At 53.9% G+C, this 18,401-nt stretch overlaps 1 protein-coding gene across 7 annotated transcripts in view; it reads left to right on the top strand.

Annotated features, from left to right (window-relative positions):
• Positions 1-863: 863 nt before the first annotated feature.
• The window catches only part of ACSL6 (acyl-CoA synthetase long chain family member 6), a 62,122-nt gene continuing 44,584 nt past the window's right edge, over positions 864-18,401 (top strand). The window contains exon 1 of one of the 7 annotated variants that reach the window (XM_055386563.2): positions 864-1,019. In XM_055386563.2, coding sequence (XP_055242538.2) covers positions 1,013-1,019 — 7 coding nt within the window. In that variant the 5' untranslated portion in view covers positions 864-1,012. The other 6 variants (XM_055386562.2, XM_055386566.2, XM_055386564.2 and 3 more) reach the window with 6 other exon arrangements.

The following is an 18,401-nucleotide window of genomic DNA, read 5'->3' as shown; positions in this document are numbered from 1 at the left end:
CCCACACACACCCAGCTGCTGAGCTGTGAGCGCACATGCACTCATGGCTGATGGTCTCTGGTGGGTCTGAAGAGATCTCGTGCTCTTCCACTCTCTGCCTCATGACTTCTGCTCTCTGGTTTTCTATCCTCTTCTTTCTGGGCTGTGGCTCAGCCAGCTCCTGGCCTGGGAGGGCTGCGTGTAGAGAAGGCTCGGCTGCCTGAGCGCTGTCCTCGGTGCTGGAGTCCTGGTGGGCTCTGCATGCTTGAGGAAAACAAGCAAGGGCATTGGGAGGAGGTGATCTTGCTTGGAGGTGCAGATGTTCCTGGGGTGCCCACCAGGATGCCTACCCTTATTATTTCAGAAAATGTGCAACTGGGCTTCCTCCTTTCAATGGCAGACACTGCAACAGGTGTCCAAGCCCTCAGCCCAGCAGTGTGGGCATCTGTGGCTGTGTGTGGCTATATGGCCATTCATTGTGGCTATGAGGGGCTTCTTGAGACCTCGTGTGCCACATACAGTTGTGTACGAAGATCATGATTTCCTCATGAGACACCTGTGATTCCATGTGGCTGCCTGTGACCATGTTACTACTGGTGAACACATATGGCAGCCTGTGATCACACTGAGTCTCCTGTGACCTTGCGTAGCCTCAGACCTGAACTCGTGCGTCCCCAGATGATCTGGGCACTATCTGGTCTAGCTGCCCGATTTGTCAGAGCCTAGGTGAACACTTGCCACTCCCTCCCCTCACTGGTTTGCAGAGGTGGCACCCGGAGGCTCCCCATGTCTGCAAACTCGGGTCCTAGGGGGCGTTGGTGTCAGCGGGCACGAGCCCACAGGAGTATGCACCTCCTAGGACAGGTAACCGCGACCCGGCTGCCATTCGAGCCTGCCCAGCCATAAAACCCAGGCTGCGAGTCGCGCGGGGGGCAGGGTCGCGTGTTGATGGGGTGGGTGGCGGCGGGGTGGGCTCAATGTCACGCTCTGGCGCTCGTCGCCCGTGCTCCCCCTTCCAGCCGGTTTCCGCAGAATGCCAGGTACTGACGTTGGGGAGCAGGGCTGGAGAGGGCTGGTTCGCTCTGCGGCCGGGCCCCTCCCCCGCCGGGGAGCTTGGCGGTTCCGACACCGCGGTCAGTGCGGGGCAAGCCCCAGACCCGGCCAGGCTGCAGGGCAGGGAGTAAGGCTCGGTTGCGAGTGCGCGCCGCGCCCTCCCCCTTGAGCCGTCTCCGCAGCGGCGCGGGGAGGCGGGAGCTGCGGGGCCGGAGGGCGGGGGCTAAAAATACCCGGCAGCGGCGGCGGCGGCGCGGCTACTGCTGGGGCTGCTGGGCTGCGGGGCTGCGGGCCGGGGAGGCCGGGCCGGGCCGGGCCGGGCCGGGCCCCGCTGACCGCCATGCTGACCTTCTTTCTCGTGTCGGGGGGCTCCCTCTGGCTATTCGTAGGTAAGTGCCCGTCCTGTCCGCGTCCCGGACTCCCATCTCCCGCAGGCTATGAGGTCTTCGCCCGAGGTGGAGGTGTTAAATCTCCGCGGCTGCCGAGCCCCCATCCCCTGCTGCTGAGCTGTCCCGTCAAGGTCCCCAGGGCCGCCTAAGTACACCCTCCGCCCCCAGTTCTCGCAGGCTCCGGGCCGGGTTTGGGGAGCACCTGGGTCTGCGGAGGGAGATAGGGGGCTTGCTCTCTGCGACCCCACCACAACCCCCCGCCGACTTCTTGCGTCCCCCTTGCCTGATGGCAAGGACCATCCGCGGATCAGATTAGGCCCTGAGCCAAGGCCAGGAACAGACATTGCGTCCTTGTCCATCTCCTGGGACCAGAAACCGAGGGTGTTGGTCCCCGAGGTCCCACAGCAGGTCAGCTATGTAACCCGGACTGACCTGGGCTTCCTGATCCCGGCGAGGGGCTTCATCACGACCCCTCCCTGCCCGTCCTTCAGCCAGAGTACAAGCTTTCTGTAAGGTAGGGTTCACCTGGCTCCTCTGCTCTGCCCAGGCTGCTGTGTCTCCGCTGTTTCCAGACCCCTCCCCTCCACCTCACAGGAGTCAGCTTCACCACTGCACTTCTTAGGCGGCTACAAGGACCCCTGCTCCATCCCGCCTCCGCGCTTACCTCCCTCAACCCCCCATACACCCACACCTGGAGTCTCACCACAGGCCCTTTTATCTGCCAGTTCTACTACCCGCACCGGCTACTTCCCCTCTCTGAGCCTGGGGTCCTCCAGAATATAATACCACTAAAGGATCTCCACCTCCACCCCAACCCCCATGTGCAGATTCAGCCTGATAATTTGTGTGCAGTGCTTGATCCTTAAATTGGCCTTAAACCTGTCCTAGGCCACAGCAAATGCTCTATGAATGTTAGTGTTTATTATTATCTCACATTCAAACAGCACCATCAGAAGTGGTAATAAAGCTTTTTCTGAGCCAAGGAAGGGGAGGAAGTTGACCCTTTTGAAATCCTTACCTGAGGCTTTGTATGTGTTATTTAATTTTCATGGAAAACCCTAGGAGGTCGGTGGCACCATCCCTTTTTTTACTGAGTTCAGAGGTCAGTTGACTTGCCTAGTGTCACATGGATATCGGGCAGACTGGGATTCCATTCGAGGTTTTAATTGATCAACCAATGCTAAGTGCTTGGCTGGATCAGGCCTGAACCTGGAGGGTTGGTGGGCCGAGTAATCACTTCCTTCACCCCCACCATTTCCTTAAGTTAGGCCACAGGGACACTTCCCCTGAGCTGGGAGAGTGAGTGAAGCCTCCCTAATCCCCTCAGCTCCCTAAGCTCCTTCTGTGTGCCAGTGTCTGTGACCGGCTGTGCAGGGGCACTCTGGTCCTGAGGCACATCCAGCAGATAAGGTCAGGGCTAGAGCTGGGGTTGGAGGTAAAGGGCAAGGATAATTAAAATAATGGTGATGGTGGTCGTAACAGCCACCATTTAATGCCTGAGTGATGGATGGTCTCAGAGCCTCTCCCCACTGCCAGGACCCCTTTGCCCTACCCTCAGGAGGCCCCACCCAGCCATGGGTCCAAGGTCAGCTCTCTGAAGACTTGGTCTTCTGTGGCTGCAGGGAGGTGTCAAGGGGCTGCAAGACCACTTGTGACCAGGGTCATCAGCAGCCTGTGAGAAAAAGTCCCTCACCCTGTGGGGTCCTTGTCTGTGAGAAGGGTTAGCTGGCACTGACTCAGAGTGGAGTCCTGTTTCCTTGTGGAGCATTTCCTAAAGTGGTCAGCTGCCTCCTCTAATGGGAAACTGGGGGATCTGCCTCGCTGAGAGACTATACAGGGCCTCAGAACCCTCAAGCAGGAGTGATTCTTGGGGCAGGTAGTGGCTGCTTCCATAGAGGCTGAGCTTCCCAATGCAAAAAGCAAGAGGCTGAGGCTGGTCTATGGTGCTTATTGGATAGAATACCCCAGACAAATGCTGGGGCATTTTAAGTTATGTATCCACCCTCCTTGAGACTCCACCTGGCCCCCAGCCTTTCTCTGGTGGCAGAAGAGACTCCTGAGTTAAGAGCTGTAGTTCTGTGAGCACACCTGAGAACATGCTCTGCCTTGTCATCTCCAGGGTCCCATGGTCCCACGGCAGCTGCCAGATCCCTTCCACTCAGCCAGTAACAGGAGGCAATGTCTCTCTTTAGTAGAGTTATGTGCTTTTTGCCACCTAACCTGGCCCTAGGGAGACAAGGTAGGGCCAGGCAAGGGTTTCCCTCAAGGGCCCTCAGGGAGAGATGACATAAAGTCGGGGATGGGGGTGTGGCAATGCACCAGGAGGAGGAGCTGACTGTTGTTTGGGAGAGGTAGCCATCTGTTCTGGGCTGTGTCTGTCCTGTTGCCTGCTGGAGAGGCCAGCAATGAGTCCTGGGCCAGCCCAGATCTCACCTGTGTGTTGAATACTAAACAAGGAGACAAGTAAAGTAAGTCCAGCATGAGTCAGATGCTAGGTCTGGTTTGGGGAAGCATGCCCTCAGTGCCATAAACACCTAGAGGACAATGGGAGCAGAGGATCAGAGCTTCTGCCTGCCTATACAGCACCTTTGTGCAAAGTAGGAAGAAGTCTCACTCTTGGTGGATAACTTTCTAAAAGGGCACAGCTTCCTCTAGGCTAAGGCAGCCCCATGCCGCAGGGTCTAATCTGTTCAATCATATACCCAACCATCAGTGACATATAAGTGGGCTTCTGCAGCATTCAGGGGAATTTGTCAGAGATAGGGAGGCCAAGATCCAAGTGGAGGAAGCCAGACTAGCAGAGTTTGTGGAAGAACTGCAATGGGGGATGAGTCTTCAGGGTCTTGTGCCTGAGCAATGTGGGTTGTGGGGGAGGATTCTGGAGAAGGTTTTATTTGGGTGGTAGAGGAGCCCTCCATTTAGCTGCTGAGTCAAGAGGAAGAGAGTGGAGTCCAGGAGGGTAGTAGGGGGTCGTTATGATGTTATGGATAAGAATAGATGTGGTCCAAGGATGGCTTGAGTCATGGCTGGGCTCCAGTAAGAAGAAGAGATAAGCCCCCACCCCTGGCCTCTGCCTTAGGAGAAGTGGGGCTGGCCCTGGTGGGGCGAGACAAGGTTGCCCGTCTAAAGAATGGTTTGGCATGCTCCTGGCTATAGATGCCTAGGGCAAGCATAAACTTGCACACTTTGGCTTAGTTCAGGCCTGTGAGATCCTCCCCTTACCCCACTCTGGGCTCCCGTTAGGGCAGAGAACTGACTTGAGGTCTAGGGACACCCCAGGGGTTTGGAGATGGCAGTTATGAATTGGGACAGATGGTAGAGCTCCAGGCAGAACAGGTGGCTCTGTGGCCAGCTGGGGACATGCCTCACAAAGAAAGCCTCAATTTGTACAAGGTGCACCAGCATGGAGCAGGATTTTGCACCTTCTCGCAGCTCTCCAGCCTATATGGTAGGAACATACTGACACCAGGGGGCAGCAGAACCCAGTCGTTATGCTCTCCAGCTATTGTTCTGTCCCTTGTGGTTATAAGGATTCATAGGTTGACCTTCAGAAGGCTGAATTTGGCTCAGCTACAGCCCCAGATGGGACTCAGGACTGTCCCATATGTGGGGTGAGTGATCATGAGGCTCTGGCTTGTTTATAAAAATGGGCAAAATTACAGGCTTTTGTATAACAGAAGCTACACTATGTATCCAGCCAGCACTGGGCACATAGTAGGCACTCAAATACTCATTAAGTACTAGGTGTGTGTGGAGGGGTGTTTTTATGGGATTAACTATTGCAAACAGGCTGACTTGGCTGTTGTTTCACTGAGCACCTACCATGTGTCAAGCACCCTGTCTATGATTCTCCAAACTTTCCTTCCATCCTCCCACAACACTGTGTTGTGTTCTCCCCATTGCCTAGGTGAGGCCCTGAGAGTCAGCGAGGTTCAGTGGTGAAGCAACTTGTAAGAGCTGTGAGTCAGGCCACATTCTCAGACTTTCAGTCCAGGAAGGGACCACCAGGCATGATCAGCCAGCCATGTTAGCTAAAATTATAGTAACTTGTGTTAGGCTTTCCTTAAAGGGGATCCAGGATTCTGACATGCAGAAAGGGAGTAGGAAAAGAAAAGGCATTCCAGGCCAAGGGACCTGTGTGAGGGAAGATTGGCAATAGGACTGAATGAAGTTGAAGGACCAATTCTGCTGGGCCAGTGAGGTTGCCAGAGGTGGGCTCTGCAGGCCTAGGATAACAGGCCAAGCAGCATTGGCTTTATTCTGTGCAGTGGTTGTGTCAAGGAGGTGTGGGTAGAACTGGGCATGTGGATGACCAAGGTGACACTATTCCTGTGCTCCAGAAGCCTCCTCCATAAGTCCATGGTCTCCTTGAGGGCAGGGCCAGGTGTCTCATGTCTATGTCCCCAACCCAGAGTTGGGCACACAGGGTACATAAGTGTTTATTGCATAAACTAAAGAATTCCCTGAGAATAATTTATTTTAATAATGTGTTTTATAAGCTGTTTCCTTACCACAAGTCAATCAGTAAACAACAGATTTTGAGTGTGCTCCTGCTAGGATGCCAGGCGCTGTGCCCAGGTGGGGGATGATGCCAATATGTTAGAAGCAGTAGGGAAAAGCAGGTGTAAACTCCTTGCAGGCAGGGCCAGGTTACCCTTCACTGGAGAACCCTGAGTGCTAAGAACCAGTGCAGCCTGGAATAGAAGGAGGGGCTCCAGAAGTGTTTGCTGAATGAGTGAATGAACTAGTGAACCCACAGCTTCTGGGTGACTGGTTTTGTGGAAGAGAGTCTTCTCTGAGGGCTGCTGCTTCCTTAGAGCTCCAAGGTTCCAGTCTCCTGACAGATTGGGAGCTTGGGCCACTCTGCCAAGCATAGATGAGAGGAATTCCCAGTCAAGGTCCTCACCTCACTGGATGGTCTGGTGTGATGCTCCCATTCCTTGCATTGGCCTCGCCAGAGTTCCCACTAACCATCCACTGGGTCCGCAGATTGGTGGGGCTAGGGGAGTGCTGTGGATGAGATGCTGCTTTGAGCCCTTGGGGTTGTCCTTCAGGATTCCCCAGGGTGGTTCCTCATCATTTGCTCGGCTGCCTCGGGAGATCCGTGGTAGGTGTGGTTATTCCTGGGCCTACTTCCTTTGTGTAGCTCCTAATTCATGTGAATCTTGGGGCCTGGGACAGGCAGAAATGGGAAGATGGGAAGTGGATTGGAACAGAAATTTCAAGCCAAGCTGAGCTATCTATTCTGAGACCCAACCAATACTCTCAGAGCCAGAAGGATTTCAAATCCCAAGAAGTCTCACCTGACCCTATTTGCCAGCTCTTCCCAGAGATACCCTTCCTCTCCCTGCACCTAATCCAGGCATGTAGTAGGGGCGTCTGGGGGAGTTGGGAATGGCTTCTGATTTGCCATCTGCCCATTTAAGCTTGTGTTCCGAGATCACTGTCTCCTGGGAATTTAGAGCAGGAAGCCAGGCCAGTGAGGGAACAATCAGCATCTTAGTGCTCAGCCCCTGGTATAAGCAAATGTGGACTGGCACCTGTTAGGGCCAGGAACAGACTTAGTAATTGATAGCTATTGGAGAAATGAGTGAGTAGGCAGGCCCAGGTTGACTGGGCAGCTCTGGGACAGACCCTATTGACCAGTGCCTGGGACCCCGCCTCACTCTCAGCACAGCCTGGCCCACCAGTGCAGGATGTGGATTCCAAGGGACTGATCAAGACTCAGCTCTGCTACAAAGCTCTGCTTTTGCCTCCAACTCATGGACTGTTGTAGGGGCTGAGACTCCCCTGTGGGACTCCTCCTGCCCACGCACCCCTGTCCCAGCCTTAGCTTTGCTGCAGACCATTCTAGATACTGACTGCAGATCCTGCCTCATAAATAGGCAGAAATGTCACTGGGAAAGACAGTGAGGTCAACTAGATATTGGATAGAAAGGGCAGCTAGAGGCTACACAGCAAGGACAGTTAGAGCTGGGACAGAGAGCAGCAAGGTGGCATGTGAGCCGGCCAGTGAGACTGGAAAGGGAGGTTGGCTGGAGTAAGGCCTTTAGGCCAGTGAGAGGAAGACAACTGTCAGTATGGAGAAAGTGGACTCAGTGGAGACCCATCCAGGCCTGCAGTGACCCCTCTGCTTTGGAAGGGAAGCTCTGGCCACTCTGCCCTGCCACTAGAGCTGATGCTGCATGAAGCCACATAGACCCCAGGACCCTGCTTAGTGGCTGGAGAACTTCAGTGTTCATGGTGACTGTGCTTTCCAGCAGATGGGCTGGATGTGATTCTCTGAGGACACCTTCAACTCACGCATTTTTTTTCTTTTTTCTTTTTTTTTGAGACAGAGCTTTGTTGTTGTTACCCAGGCTGGAGTACAATGGCGTGATCTCGGCTCACTGCAACCTCTGCCCCCTGGGTTCAAGTGGTTCTCCTGCCTCAGCCTCCCATGTAGCTGGGATTACAGGTGCCTGCCACCACACCTGGCTATTTTTTTTGTATTTTTGGTAGAGACGGGGTTTCACCACATTGGCCAGGCTGTTCTCAAACTCCTGACCTCAGGTGATCCAGGTGATCCACCCATCTCAGCCTCCCAAAGTGCTGGGATTACAGGTGTGAGCCACCATGCCCAGCCAACTCATGCATATTCTACAGGCCAACTCCCCTAAGCCTAGGTCTGTCTGTGGTGGCAGGGAGGGTTTAGAGAGAAATGGAGGTTGGGCCTTCCCCCATCCAGTAGGCTGGTAGGGGATTTGGGTGCATGTGTCCCCGATCTCCTTGCCACAGACCAGATATGGAAGGCTATGACCTGTGGAGTCAACTTTTCCAGGTCGTTCTGAAGTGTCCTGTCTCCTCTGCCTCCTGCTTCTGCTCCCTGGACAGTTCCATGACCTCTCACAGAGACATGCCTGGCACCTTGGCTTCATGAAGATACTGTGTGGCCCAAACGAATACTAGTTTCCTTTAGCCCCAGAGGCTGACAAGACATATCTCCCTTGGGTTTCAGGAGATCTGTGGAGCATCCACCAACCCACCTGTTGGTTCAAAATCAATTCCAAAGTGGTTTTGTCCTAGATGTCCTCTCAGGCTCAACGGCCACATGTGTGCTTGAGATCTTGCTGTGCTATTTCTCCTGGTAGTGGGAGTCTGAGTGGCATCCATGCTCCACAGGGCACAAGGTCTGTGCTGTGGTTAATAGGCAGCTCCTGGTGACCATGGGGTGTCAGAGAAGCAGTGTTCTGGCTGCTGAAAGTCAGCCAAAAAAAAAAGGATAGAAGCCTGACCTTGGCATGGAGCCTTGGTTGAAGAAGGAGCCCAAGCCCTGGAAGCTAGTGATCCCGCACATGGGGCTCTGGGCTGCCCTTATCCCCACCTCCCACTCGAGGGCACTTGTGGCAGCAGGAGTGTGGGCACCAGGCAGAGGACACACGTGGCCTCCATTATTGAAAGTCCTCTCTGTGCACTGCAGGGTCTTCTTGTGTACCAGCACTTTTTTCTTCCCATTTCTTTCTCCATGTTTACCATCAACACTGTGAGAATGACTGAAGTTTCCTTATACAAGAAAAGGGTGCTACTCCAGATTTTCCGCCACTACTGTTTTTGAAAAGCACAAAACCAACAGAGCCTCAGAGGGGGCTGACCCTCTTTCTGGATCCCACCTCCATCCCCCCGACCTTACGTAGTACTTTCCTCAGCAGCCACCGAGGCCTCCAGTTCCCTCTCCAAAGATGGTGGGTTCCTTCCAGTGGGTGCAAAGTGAGAGCCCCAGTGATTGGTGTTCATAGTGGGTCAGTGTGAACAACGCCCGATGGCCTGCCTGGGCCAGCTGGGGCCTCGTTTTGCTTTGGTCTGAAAGACATTTTTGTTTTCTGGTGAGAACAGCCCCAGCCTGGCCAGGAGCCGGCCAGCGGCAGGAATGCAAACCCTTTCATGTGACAGACCCAAGTGGAGTGATGCCCTCCTGCCAGCAGCAGGCCCTCCCCTGCCGCTCCTGGGAGGCAGCCATTTGCATATTTCCCATTCATCCTGGCCTTGAAAAGGAGGCCTGAGTTCCCAGTGCTCCTGCCTGCTGAGGGCTGGGCCGCTCCAGTCTAGTGTTAACTCTGTGGACACTGTAGGCTCTCACAGGCCAACAGCAGAACTTGACCGCTTGCTGCCGGAGGGAGAGCAGCTTAAGGCTGCAGCTGCTGTGCCGCCTGACCTCCAGAGGGGGGATTCAGGAGGTGGCAGATTCCCGTTGACCAGCACAGCCTTTTGCTAAACTGGAGGAAATTCAGATTTGTTTCTTCTTGAGGCATTCAGAAGAGGAATTTTGTCAGACTATGGGGATGCCAGAATATTCAGCTATTTACCAAATTTGCCAGAAAATGTGCCCTTAACCAAAGGCAAAACTCTTTTTGTCTTGCTCACTTTCTAGTCTACAAAAAAATTCAATGACTCTGGAATGGTAGGTGAAGGAGCCATGCCGGATCCTGGCTGCAGCAGCAATCCCTTTGCCAAGGATGGAGGAGCACAGCTTGCCTGGGGCACTTTTGAATCCCCAGGGCTGAATGCCATTAGCTTGCGGGCTGTGACTCTGAAGGCATGAGGCAGACATACAGTACCCATCACCATCTTTTTCCTTTCTCCCATAGCTAAGTGCCATCCTGCCAGCCTCAGCTTCCTGCCCCAGTCCTCAGTGCAGGCAGGCCTCTGCCTCCTTCCCGCCACTGTGTGAGGGCTCCTGCCAGGGGCCCCAACATCTTACAGACTCTTCCTCTGACTTAACAACCCACTTCTGTCCCTCTTCGATAGCCCTGTTCTCTACCCTTTCCCACCCAGCTCGGATCCTCTCCTTGTTCTCCCTCCCTGGCTAAGGATGTCTCAGGTTCTGTCTTTTGTGCATTTCTCCCCTAGCACGCGTCCCCAGGAGACCAGCAGGGCTCCTAAGTGAACAAGCAGGCAAGCAAATCCCTCTGCTGCTCCCCCCACCTCAGTGACCCCCTACCATATATTGGCAGGACCCTCCCTACTTCAACGAGCTTCCCTCTAGCTGGAGGAGGTCGCATCCCATCCTGCTTGTACCCCAGCCACCTGCAGTTGAGCTCTGAGTGCATGGCCTCGCCATGAACAGCCCATATGCCCTTTACTGGTTCAAGCTTAGTTTGCAGTGTGTCCTAAGTTTGAGCCAGTGGCAGAAATGAATCATTGCTCCTGCGGCCAGGACACCAGCAGTCCTAACGTGGACATGGCCGGAAAGGCAAAGGATCGTGTTACAGCCACAGGATTTGGCTTCCTGCACAGGAGGGCCTGGCCAGGGAGTGTCCCTGTGCCTGTGAGGTGATGGTGGCCCTGGTCAGTATTCCTAGGGTCCTGCCTGCTGTCCCAGGGCTTGGCGTGGAAGGATCTGAACTCGTCCACACCATCAGTCCTGGTTATCATACCCTGTAAATATTTCCAAAGGGACTACTGCTGTTTTTTTTAGCCCCTGCTGTCCCTCTTTGTTCTGAGAACTTTGTCCTGCCTGATTCATGGTGAGGGCAACCTTTATCTCAGAGCGTGTGAAAGATACTGTGTATCTGTTTGCTCCTCTGTTCTCAAGGCTATTCATATTTTAAAGTTCCTGAAAGCATTGTTTGTGCCTGGCTTCCTGGTGCTAGCATCAGGAATGTGGACCCACATTCCCTGAGCAGGGCTTAGGGTGAGTGAGATTTTTGAGAGGTACTGTCATGAGGATGGGGAGGCCAGCGGGCAGTGGAGGCCGCTAAAGGGAGGCATGCTCACAGTGAGCTTGGGCTAGTTGCAACAGGTGGCTCTGTAAAGTACTCAGTCACAGCCAGCCTTAGCTGGGCCTTTCTACATTCAAGGGGCTTAATTGAACCATCAGAGCTATGATCAGGCTCCTTGGGGAAGCTTGGCAGGTGAGCCACCATGTAACCTGGCAACCCCGTATCGTATCCTGGGCCTCTATCTCATGGGGGATGTACAGTGGGTCTGACCCGGCAATTCCCAAGTCAGGGAGGCTCTTTGCTCCATTTCTGCCCTGGTCTTATGTGGTTCTGTGAATCTAATTAAAACCCAAGAGGAAAATGGAGAGCAAACCCTTCTCTCACAGCAGACAGAAGCTTGAATCCCTGTGTGGAGAGGGCAGGTGTTGGGCAAGTGTGCGCTGCTGTGTTTGCACCTCTGCAGGTCAGGGTTGCACATGTGTGACGGTGAAGGCTGTGCATTTCTTAACCTGGCAACTGGGCTGCATACTGCTTGGGGTGAAACTACTCCCTCAGCTCTATGCCTCTGGCACTCTGTGGGATTTCCCACCGACCACTGGATTTCCTGCCCCAGAGGCTGCCTTGAGAAGCATTAAAGGAAGCTTTCATATTAAAAACATCTCTGAAGATATTTGGAGAAAAGTAAGGGTCCTGCCTAGAAGAAAGGGGAAGTGACTTTGTGGGCTGATGGGGGGTGCTCAGATATTTGTTCATTTTAATCGGGGTGGGTTGGGGGAAGCTAGGGCCAAGTTCCAGATGAGGGTCGCTGAGGCAGGACGCTCTTCTCATGGCTCACCCAGATGGTAGGGTGAGTGGTGGAAGCCGTTATCTGCTCCAGGGAAGGTGTTGCAAGCCTGTGGGCTCTAGACTTGCCAGGCAATAGGGCAAACAGCTTTCAAGAGGGAGCTCAGAGCACTGGGTCCTGTCCTGGGACATTCTTGCAGCAAGGGAGCAGGGTTAAATTTGGGTGGACAGTGGCCCAGTGCAGGCAGACTCATAATTGCCCAGAAGCACCTGATGTGGGTAGGGCCTGGGGGTGGTAGTAAGCTGGGTCCTGTGGCCTAGACTTGTCTTTTACTTATTAGCAGGTGCCACCATGAGTCTAGCTGTCTACCTTATGATCAGAATGAGTGTCCAATTCAAAATACGCAGTGACCATACTTGTGTGCTCAGCCACATGTTAGCCATGGAAATAGTAGTGAAAATGCTATGGAAGTAGCCACCCACACCCCTAAGCCTCACAGATCTTGCAGTAGTGAGACCCCCGAGAGCCCCTGGGACCTCAGTCTCTCAGTCTGGCAGAGGTGCTGCAGGACTTCAGAGCTCAGCTTCGGTCCTAATAGGCAAAGGTGTGGGTTCTGGCTCCAGGGTGACCATTCCCATGCAAGCTAGGCAACAGTATCTCTTAGTGCAGGCATGAGAGCAGGGCTGGTGTGCTGCCCTGGGGTCTTGTGGTGGAGATCAGTCACTATCTTCCACCTGCTGGCTCTGATCCTTGGTCCAGAGTGTCCTCACTCCCCAGAGCATCCCTAAGCAGATGTTTTATCTGGAACTGTGCCATTTCTTTCCTCTTCCCAAGTAGATTGGCTGGACCTTGTGGGGGTGGGGAGCAGAGGCAGCCCCTGGGAGAGGCTGGGGGCAGAATCTCCCGGGTAGATGGTACAGTCGCCCTCAGTGCCAGAGAGCTAGCATCCCCATCCGCTACTCCCCACTACTTCCTGTCACTCCCCACCCCCTGCACACATAAACTCATGCTCACTGCAGTCCCAAGCCCACAGCAAAGGCCTGGCCCTAATCATTGTCTCAAATGGATGTGTAAGGAGGCTTTGTTCTTAAGAAACCCACTTGGCAAACTCCCTTTCAGAACGGCAAACAGGGTGGGGTGAGGGGAAAAGCAGGAGGGTGTAAGCTGAGGCTCTGGCATGCTGGCAGGGTGAGAGTTAAGGCTGGGTTGCTTGGCTCTGAGCTGATCTGAGCCAGCACCGCCCTGCATGCAGATGGAGGTGGGGCTGGCGGGGGCCTTGAGGGGCCAGCAACTCGTTACAGAACTGCTCTGTGCCCTGTTCCCTGCCAGACCTGCTCCCACAGCCACCAGGGAGCCTGCGCTACCACTGCTAACGGCTCTACCACCACCCGGCTTCTCAGAGCAGGCGGCTGTTGCCATCGACTGTCCCCAGGAGGGCAGACTCGGGGCAGGGCCTTCGCCACTTTTGTGCTTTGATCAAGATGTGGTAACTTCTTTCCCTGGGCCCCACAGGCCCTATAAAGGGAGGCTGGTTCTAGTGGGACGAGCTCAGCCGCCTCCTCAGTGCCAGGAGCCTGCTAGAAAGGTAGGGTGTGAATGCATCTACTTGTGCAAGTTGTCTTTGAGCCCCTTTGGCTTGCAAAGAGATGGAGTAACTGCTTCAGCTACTTACTATCTACTAAGTGTTTCCCTTACTACATGCCTGGCACTGCACTCTCTGTCCATGAGCTTGTTTGAGATGAGGCCCAGAGGGGCAAAGTGACCTGCCCAAGGCCACACAGCTATCAAGAGACTGAGTCACGATTTGGACCCAGGTCAGTTCAGCACCGGAATACCCAGAATACCCACTTTGGGTCCTCTCCCAAGCTCATTTGCTAGGGTCCCTGGGCCCTGGGAGAGGTTGTAGTTTTCTTTTTAGAGCTCTTCACTTGGAGTTGAGGAGATTCTTTGATGATTTGGTGGCTGGGCTTGAGCTTCCCCACCCGTTTTGAAGACCTCAGAAGTTTGCAGAGGCCCAGAACTCCATCATATGAACCCCTATTAGAGAGGCTAATACAGAGGAAGCTGGAGTGATTCAAAGGGGAGGGAAGAATCCGAGGATCATGGAGAGCCTCAGTGTGAGCATTAGTTTGGACTCTGGTCCTAAGGCAATAGGAAGCCAGATAAGGTTTTTGAGCAGTGGCATGACATGATCCTATCTACATATCAGGAAATAACTTTGGTAACAGGGCAAGCACCTGTTAGAGCAAGGAGACCTATGGAGAGGGTGGTATGGGAGTCTGGGCTGTGGTTGGTGGTGGCTGTCAGGCCTAGGGCTGTTGGGGTAGAGAGGAGTGGTCGGGTATCCAGCTAGACAATGAAGCCTAGAGTATTGAGGTTAGGAGGCTGGACCAGCAGAGAGTTCTTGGAGCCATGTCAGGGTCCCCAGGGCCAGTTCCACAGTGACTGTGCTCTGGGGCTTTGCTTCTGCCACCCCACCACATTGGAGCCAACATATTTCCCACCAGGGCCCCTTTCTTCCTGTTCTCTCCCATGCTGGATTGCCCTAAATCAGCAGAGGGCATGCTGAGGTGGGAGGAAGTTCCAGTTTCCTTAGCCTTAGCTACCACTTGGTATTCTGAACTGGTCTGTGCTGGAGAAAAAGATGTCGGATATTCCAGGAAGAGAGGAGGAGGTGGCTAGTTCATGTTAGGTGGCTTGTTCATGCCTGAGTCCTCCTGCCAGGTGAATATTTACAAACACAGTCACTCACCTGGCAACACCAGCACCACTGATTCCCTTGAGTGCTGTCCACACTCCTCTTGCCCCCGACACACACACAATGCACATCTCTGCTGCAGCCAAGAGAGTCTCTTGGGGTATGGAAGGAGGCAGTATGGCTGGGACCCTAGAGACCACCAAGCCCTACCCCAGGTCAAAAGAGAGGTGTGGAGGTCAGAGGAGGCCAAGGCCCTGTGAAATAATGAGATGAGACCAGACTCCAAGGCCTAGGCTCTGCCCTCCCCATGTCAAAGGCTTGGTGGCTTGGGCTGGCTCTGAGGCCCATGTCCTCAGGGGACCTGGACTCGCAGCTCTGCCTTGCAGTGGCTCCCAGGTCTGAAGGGAACCTCAGTGTAAACGCAAGCAGTTCTGACTGTCTGAGAAGGTCGATAAGCCTGAAAGAACGAGACCCTCTGGTTGCTGCCCAGCCAAGGTGAGGTACAGGCCCAGCCTCAAGGCCAGAGGAGCTGCCACTGCTGCAAATACCTCCTTCAGGGTGAGCACCTAAGTAGAAGTTGTAAGGAGGAGTGGGCAGCCAAGCCCTTTGCGCACTGCCTTCCATCACCCCAGGTAGGAGGAGAAGGACTCAGCCAGGAGAAGATGGTGAGTTCTTGATGTAAGGCCAGGAAGAAGCCCACCCATGTCCATGGCGAAAAATAGCAAATGACTGGCCCAACTGGCTGGTCCCCTCATACAGGCTCTGGTGGCCCTGCACTTCCCCCAGCCCCTGAACCTGGGCCTGGGCTCTTCCAAGCAGCTGGAGCTGGTTGTCTGTGGGTTCAGTGCCAATGCGAAGGAAAGGATGGATTGTGGGAGTGGGCCCAGTGTTGGCAGGGGTTGGGGTGGCCATACCACACGAGGGGCTGGCATTGAGACTGCAGTCTTGGGCTTGAGTCTATGCTCTACTACTTGTTTACTGTGTGCCTCGCTTGCTGAACAAGGTGGCTTCTCCAGTGGAGTCTCTGTTCTCCCACCTTAGAGGGAGTACCTGCAGCTGTTGTGAGGGTCAAACAGTACAGTGTGTAGGAAAAGGCTGCCCAGGCATCAGGAATTCAGGAATTTTAGGCCAAGTCCCCGTCTTCCTCCCACTGAGGACCATGGTAATATGGTGACTGCTGAAAGCTCAGCATATCCAAGAGGCCAGCCTCACAGACTTGTAGCACTGATCTTTGTATGAGATTTTGTGGGCTCAGTGCTTTATTTTCTGCACAGAATATTCTGTTCCCTAAGTGTCCCATGTGCTCTTTCAACTCCAGCCTTTGTATGTTTACTTTCCTCTGCCGGGCCACCCTTTCATCTTTATCTTTCATTCTCAGGATCAATATCACTTCCTGCCAGAAGCCTGCCCTGACTCCCTCGTACCCGAGTCAGGCAGCTTTTCTGGCTCCCCATGTCTGATCATAACACTGCCCATTTCCTCATGTGTCCTTCCCAGGGGACCGAGGGCAGGCCCAACTCTGAGCTAGATGAGAAGAGGGACTGTGTGAGGGTCTGCCAGATGGGTGGAAAGACAGATGGATGACTTGGCTAATCTGGGCTGTGCTCTGTAAAAACTCTAGCATTGCACCGAATGCCACAATACACAAAGCTCAGAGTCTGTGAGCATCTGCCAGGGACCAGGGACTGGTGGTAATGAGGTATCCTTCCAGGGTTCCCTTTAAAACTTTTGGGGTATACAGCTGAGCCCTCGTGCTAGGCATGAGTTTCTTGGTCCTTGGCTTCTCATATCATTAAGTCAGTTCAGCTCCTTCAAGAAAAATGTCCATCAGCTCAGAACCCACCCTACGAGTTGGTGAGCATGTCTGGATTTTCTACTAAGTAGTGAGTCATTTATCTGATAGGCCTGGCTCTGATTTTATCTTCCCATCTATAGCTTAGGGAAGTAAATGTCCCAAGAGGCCAGCTAGTCACCTACCCAGAGTCTTCTCCAGAGTGATTTTCCCTGGTGAATCTACTGTGGTCTATAACTTGGCCTCTGCTTTATTATGCAGAAGCTGAATTGGATGGATATGCTAGGAGTGGGTTGTTCCTCCAGGATGGTCTCATAACTGACCCAGCTCAAGGAAGCTTCTGTTAAAACTGGATTTCCAGCTCAGGAGCTCAGTGAAAATACCACACTTGGCTAGAGGCTCACCCAGAGCCTGTGGGTGGCTGATGAGTGTTCCCAGGACTCAGCCTGCTGTGCCATCTGCAGGGCATAAACTCCTTCTGTGGGGCCACAGTGTGCAGGCCAAATCACCTCTGCCCAGTGCTTGTACCAGGCCTGCTCCTGACCCCTTTTCATGTGTCCTGGGCTGAGCAGTCCTCTTGGTTTGACAAGCATATTCTTTAGCCATCTCTTTAGTCCTCTGAATATGCCAGATGCAGTGCAAGGGGCTCTATATGTCTAAATGGTACTGCCCTCATTTTAAAGATGGGGAAGTGGAGGTTCAGAGAAGAAGGATAGGCTCAACCTTGCATTGCTCATAAGAGAAAGAGAAGGAATTACAACTGAAGGGTTTTTTGTGTGTCTCTGCAATGACTTTGCACATCACTGACTTCATCTCCGGTGTCATGATATTATGGTTTAACACAAATGCCATTTATTGGGATTTCAGCAGATCTCCCCTCTCTCAGGGGTCAAGCAATTTTTTGGCTCATATCCCATGGCTGCAGAGTAGCCACTATTGCATTCTCCTTGTTTCCCTTCTTGGAAGCACAGCCATGCTTCCAAAGGCTGAGGGCCTGTGAGGAGGGTGCCTCTGGGTGGTACAGGGCAGCCTTGAGCCCACTCTGCCATCACTGGGCTGGCAGACCTGTAGGTGCCTCTAGCCTCAGGTCCTACTAGGCAGTGACATGAGGGGGTCCCATTGGGGATGCCAGCACCCATCACCTGGCCCACCCTTGATACTTTCCTCAGTTCCAAGCAAGGTACAGAATCCTTGAGCCAAGCTGGCTGTGTATTTGCTGTGCCAACACTGCCTCACTTAGTGGCCGAGAGGAGGATGCCGCAGGCCCCTGGGGCCTGCTTCTCTTTCAGCCATTCTCCAGTGCTTCTCACAGAGACCTTCCCTCTGTCTACCCCAGGGCATCTCCCATGTCTCCCTGATGGGCCCACTGTACCCACTTGGGCTGTAGTGGGTGAGGGTGGCTCCCTGGCTGCCATCTGTGACATGGCAGGAGATGTTGGTTCCCCAGGGAGCGCGGACAGCACTCCGCTGAGCCATTTCTCTCTGAGTCGTGGTTTCTCTTCCTACCAGGTTAACACCTGCTTTCCTCTGCCACCTGCCTTGCCTCTGAACACTTGCTGAAGGGATCAGGGAGGACAGCACAGAGCCCAGTTATGGTGGGGCCAGTTATCCTCTTGGTAGTCGGTCAGGGACAGTGCAGAGCCATAGTACTCATACAGTCAGATAGGTCTTCACCTTCACATCTTGAGGGCTGGAGTATCTGTCAGGGCTGATCTGTGGTCTTTGCCCTGCCCCCACTTCGCTCTCGCTCAGGGTCAGGGCCTGGAGTTGGGAGATTAGAGGTAGAGGGGGAGGAGCCTGCATTCCTTCACCCCTGGGCACTGTGCTGAGCACTTCTGCTGCCCTTCCCTCTTCTCCACACCCCAGGAGCAAAGATAAGTAAAATGCTATGACAGCAGTCACACGGGAGAACAGAGCACCCAGGCCTTGAGGTCCAGGAAGCATCATTCCCAGAGCTGCCAGAGCAGTGGCCCTGGAAAATATGGAAGCAGCTGTCAGCCATGGCCCA

Source organism: Gorilla gorilla, chromosome 4, assembly GCF_029281585.2.
Source record: "Gorilla gorilla gorilla isolate KB3781 chromosome 4, NHGRI_mGorGor1-v2.1_pri, whole genome shotgun sequence".
In the NCBI taxonomy this organism is placed as follows: Eukaryota; Metazoa; Chordata; class Mammalia; order Primates; family Hominidae; genus Gorilla; species Gorilla gorilla.
Note: the sequence above shows the minus strand (reverse complement) of the source record. Positions and strands in the feature narration are given on the sequence as shown.